The sequence below is a fragment of the Rhagoletis zephyria genome, unplaced genomic scaffold (genome assembly GCF_001687245.7).
Source record: "Rhagoletis zephyria isolate East Lansing unplaced genomic scaffold, Rhagoletis_zephyria_1.1 Rzeph_scaffold_03481, whole genome shotgun sequence".
Taxonomy (NCBI): domain Eukaryota; kingdom Metazoa; phylum Arthropoda; class Insecta; order Diptera; family Tephritidae; genus Rhagoletis; species Rhagoletis zephyria.
In genome coordinates, this window is record NW_016160564.1 from 26424 (window position 1) to 31965 (window position 5542).

The 5542-nt window shown below is 37.1% G+C and overlaps 1 protein-coding gene across 4 annotated transcripts in view; it reads right to left on the minus strand.

The window, feature by feature from the left end:
* The window catches only part of Tpr2 (Tetratricopeptide repeat protein 2), a 28506-nt gene that overhangs the window by 19233 nt on the left and 3731 nt on the right, over window positions 1-5542 (minus strand). Inside the window, exon 1 of one of the 4 annotated variants that reach the window (XM_017624039.1) lies at window positions 2579-3015. The exons of the other annotated variants lie outside the window; for them this stretch is intronic. Coding sequence (XP_017479528.1) covers window positions 2579-2619 — 41 coding nt within the window. The 5' untranslated portion in view covers window positions 2620-3015. Of the gene's footprint in view, window positions 1-2578; window positions 3016-5542 lie in introns of those variants that run through there. 4 annotated transcript variants of the gene reach the window in all.

Consider the following 5542-nt stretch of genomic DNA (forward strand, 5'->3'; position numbering starts at 1 on the left):
CAAGCCACGCACAAAAGACAAGGAAAGAATAGTCCTTCTGCTTTCGAGGGACTTAAGGTTAATCAAAAGGAGGCGGGAATTGTACGGAGGGATGGGAGTGGAGAAATTGAGGGAAGAAAGGGCATATTTAAGGACTCCTTTTTGAATACGCTCCATTCTAGTGATGGCAAATTTATGATGAGGTCTCCAGATGTGTGCTGCATATTCAAGCTTTGGACGAACAAAAGGCGTGTAGAGTAATTTCAGAGTGTAGGGATCAGTAAAATTACAACTATTTCGACGAACAAATCCCAACGCAGCATATGATTTAGATATGATAAAATTGATGTGGTTATTGAATAAAAAAGACGCATCGAAAATTACACCAAGGTCTTTGATCTCAGAAACTGACTGAAGGGGAGTACCAGAGATACTGTATGACGTTTGCACATCGTTACGTAGTTTGGAAAACGTTACGTGATAACACTTGCTAATATTGAGATGTAGGTGAGACCGACAACACCATAAGTACAATCTATTGATATCTAATTGAACCCTAGAAGCATCTTCAGAAGTCTTAATCGAAGAGAAAACTTTTAGGGCATCCGCGTAAAGCAAGAACCTAGAGAACGAAAAACTGCTGCCTATATCATTAAGAAAAAGAACAAAGAGTGAAGGACCTAAGATGCTACCCTGTGGTACGCCAGATGATGCAGTAAATGGAGTAGAAGATACCCCCTCGATTGAGACCACGCAGCACCTATTACTTAAATAAGAATTCAGCCACTTCAGGAATATAGAGTGGAAACCCAGCGTGGCAAGCTTGCGCAACAGAATGCAATGGGATACTTTGTCGAATGCCTTGGAAAATTCAGTGTATATACAATCAACTTGGAGCCCAAAAGAAAACGTGTCAATGCAGCATTCACTAAAGACCGCTAAGTTAGTAAGCGTAGACCGTCCAGCGACAAAGCCATGCTGGTGAGGTGAGATTAGACTCTTAACGGCAAAGTACATTTTCTCCTTCACTATACTTTCGAACAGTTTAGAAATTGTAGACAGCTTGCAGATACACAATTGATCCAAAATGTTATCCAAATTCCAAAGAGTTACGTGACAAGCCCGTAATCTCCGTTGTACCGCAATTAGCACATCACCTCCAAGCGAGCAGCCCGTTTTTATTGCATCTCGGTCTTTACGAAAGACATTATATACTTTGGCAACAAAAAACTCTTGATCAAAAAAGTCAGTNAGGTGAGATTAGACTCTTAACGGCAAAGTACATTTTCTCCTTCACTATACTTTCGAACAGTTTAGAAATTGTAGACAGCTTGCAGATACACAATTGATCCAAAATGTTATCCAAATTCCAAAGAGTTACGTGACAAGCCCGTAATCTCCGTTGTACCGCAATTAGCACATCACCTCCAAGCGAGCAGCCCGTTTTTATTGCATCTCGGTCTTTACGAAAGACATTATATACTTCGGCATCAAAAAAACTCTTGATCAAAAAAGTCGGTACTCAGCCACGTTTCCACAAAAGATAATAACATCAAACTCCGAATAAGCACTTAAAATGCATTTAGTTGGTACCTCGGTGCCTGCTGAGGGCCTTTTTTTCAATAGTTGGTGCTACAACCACCGAGAAACGCAACGACTTACCAACAAAACGCTTATCAAAGCTGTTAAGAGGGAAATATGCATACAAATTTGCTATCATTTAGTTTACGATAATAATGGTAAAAATATTTGAATATCTCTGTAAAACTTGTTTATTGAGGTAGCCTAAGCGACGAGTATTGTGGATTCAGCGGCTATGGGGGACCACATTCAAAAAAAAAAAAAAAAAACGAGAATCATTTTAAATAGCGATTCAAGCAAAAATGAACTCTGTGAAGGGAAACCAACAAATATATATTAAAAAAAAAATCAGTCAAATTTTGTGTTTGAAGTATTCATTGGATTTTGACTAATTACGATGAAAGGATTGCGCGTTTTTTTTATTAATCTTTTAAACCTTATTTTGCCAGAGATAAAGAAATTGCTGACGCATCCGTTTGTCCCGGGACGTCACAATGCATAGCTTTTGGATTACTCTCCTCAACAGAATCTGATATTATGATTACTAACTCTAATCCAGATTCTTTTCTAAAAAATGACACTGACGGCCTTGCCCCTATTTTGTAAAACAGTGCAGGTCTTCGATTTGTCTATGTATCATCTTCAATCTCTCTCTTTCTACTGGTAGGTTTTTCAATCGGTGGAAGTTAGCCTCTATCACTCCAGTCTATCGGGTCCTTTGGGATTACTTTAAAAAATACAAATTCTCTCTTTCCAATGCCATATTAGAACTGCGAAAAAATCTAAACACTATGTCGTAAATTATTTGAGATTTATTAACAAATCACCGCAAAAATCACCAGTCAATAATCACATATGAATTTTTTTTTTGATCTTCCTGATAAAAATGGTGTGAATTCATGCCATTATTATTGTGAATTATTTATTTAAACTTAAAAGAATTTTAAAACCAATTGAAGAGGTAAAGGAGCACACTGGAAGTGTATTAGTTGCTGCACAATTTACAGTTTATACTTACTAAATCATCTTTGCCAAAGCCCTCTCAAAACTGGTTTTCATTGATCTCAATCTCAAATACTAGCTGCACTGATAAGGCGGATCAGACACTCTTATTGAATTTGGTTTACAAGTCTATTTTCCAACAATAATCAGCTTTTAATTGCATAAACAATTCGCAACCAATCAGATTGCTGTAGGTTTCGAAGATTTTATTAGAGTTGACGTCAATTAAGTACAGTTATGTGGGTGAGATTTTTTTTGGGTCACTTGCTATTTTTTTTGTTCAATCAAATTTGCTCACAATGCATTTCTTAAAGAAAAAAAAACCAAAAGAATATGCTTTCGACAAATAGGTTTTTACACGCAAACTCACACAAACTTTTATGCAAAATATGCAAAAGCAATGGTTAAAAATTTTAAGTGAAAGCAGCTATATTTAGCCTCGTTTAGTATGCACATGTATGTATGTATTGTATAAATATTTGTAGCAAAGAAAATTATTATTATTTATTTTCTATTTTGGACGTTAAGAAATAAATATCAAAATAAACATTTGACAGGAAATTCTAGTTTCGCCGCAAATCTATCTATGTATGTATGTAAATTTATTCGTGAAGAGCCTTGGAGTCCAATGGTTACGCGAATCTTTTTATAACACTTTAGAGCCCTACTGTCCGTCCTAATTGTTCGCACCGGTGCACAAAACGCACTGAAACGCACTTGGCGCAGTGAAAAGTGCAACGCGCAACATGGACACGAACATATCCGCCAACCGACGATTGCTGAGGCACTATTCTCACGTGGTATGTGTATGTACATGCATATGCATGTATGTACTTGTATATGTATGTAATAAACATAAGTATGTATGCAGGTTTGTTGTTTGTTTAAAAACTGCCAAGAGAGCTTGGCTATGTGCATACGAGTGATTGAGGTGCAGCCGCGGTCAAGTTATTAAAACCGACAAAAATGTGTTATAAATCATATAAAAAATTAGCTGTTAGCTTTTATTATTTTATCATTGACAGGTCTATTCTGCGCTGGTAAAATATGCAACGCCAGAATTTCCACAATTCTTCATAGCTGAATTGGCAACATATATTGGTAGTAAAATTTTCCGGTTAAAAAATCTTCGGTAACGTGCAGAATAGACCAGTAAGCCTCGGAAATGTACGGCGGCCTCGTAAATGAGCAGGCGAAAATATGGTAAACTTATACGGACGATAAACTCAAGTCAAAACAATCGTTTTTCCCAAACAAGTTACTCAATTTTATATGTTATACATTTGTTGGTATAATTTTCTAAATAAATTGAAAAACTAGTCAATAGTTTGAGCCCAATTAACATCACCGCCAGGGCCGACAATTTTAAGCGTTTGCTTGGAATTGCTTATTTTACTTATTCAGGGTTTCCAAGCTCAATTTTAACAACCATGCGCATATATTGTTTATTTTGATGGATAAAGTACGGATCTCTTAAGTAACGGTTGAGAAAAAATTGTTATTATTCCGTGTGTGTGTGAATAATAAGTGTCCATGGAATTTCGACATCGCATATTTCAAAGCCTGCGGTCTTACTTTTTCCTCATGCAAAACTTTAGAAACTCTTAGTGGAAAGCTTAACAAATTTCTTAAGATCTCCGTACTGCTGAAGAAAATTTTCCTCAATAAAGTTTTCTTGAGCATTTCTTACGCTTTTTCATATGGAGTTATAGTTGTTGGGATCTTGAGATTTAGATAAAACTATTAACAGTAAAGATAGCTTTTATTTAGAAAAGTTTTATTTGTAACAAAAGTAAACTAAAAAAAATCAGTGGAAAATTCTCGTTTGGTCTTATTTTAACGTGTGTCAAGTTAGCACTACACTTTTCGAAATTGGAAAAGTTAACTACCGCATTAATTTTAGTGTTTTTGTTGTAAATTTGTTGTGGAAAGACAAAATTTGTAGCTCTCGTTTTTTAAGAAAAAATGGTATGTAGTGCTAACTTGACACCATGCACCATTGTCGACAGAATTGACACATGACAACATGGTGTGATAGCTATTGATCGTCCAAATGCCCAAAACAATTACTTGACACACGTTGGATGGTTTACAAAAATTTTTAATTACTGATTATAATAAATTTACGAAAAAGATGCATTCTTTTAAATTTTAGCTGCCTGTCAATCCATAAGGGATCAATGTTTACCACGCACCAACGAAACAAGCATGCGTTTTTTCGTACCAGGAGAAAGCATCGAAAGCCTATACCTTATGAATGCATAAGAGCCCTGCAGTAAAATTTAGAGACAGTTTGGCAAAGCGCTAGTTCCGAACTACATATCTCAGAACTATCTCTGGACTAGTGCGAAAGGAATGCAGAGCGAGACAGTTGAAACTTGCTGTATAAATGTGCAAATGCTCACTACTCGTACAATACGAAAGTAGCTCAGCGAGAAGACCTCGGACTCAACCAACGTTGGTCGCAAGTTCAAATCGCGGTGGAGGCAGTTGCGAGTTTTCAAATTTAATGAATTCAAATTGTTGCGTGCAGCTTACAATATATTTTTTTTTTAAATAAAATATGTAACAAAAATGGAATCTGTACAAGAAAAGAAAAATCGAAAAAAATATCCAAAAATCGAATCTCAAATAGAGAAAGAATAGAGTCGAGATAGGTAGTAACTGACCCTCTATGCATGTCGTTGATGGCTCGTCTGTATATCGTCGGGTCCAATGGTTGGTCTACGTATTGTTGGACTGCGTCCTTGTACACGAATAGGTGCCCCCTGACGTGCCTGGTCTGTTAGGGTGTTCACTTCTGTGACACCCCACCAGAAATTGCTTACAGAGCATTTTGTTGTGTTCCCTTACAGGGAGCACTTGGGCCTCGCTGTGCAGGTGGTGCTCAGGCGTCATCAGAAGGCACCCAGTCACTGTCCGGAGTGCGGCGTTCTGACAAGTCTGTAGCTTCGTCCACTGCGTCCAACTAGTCCCCGGC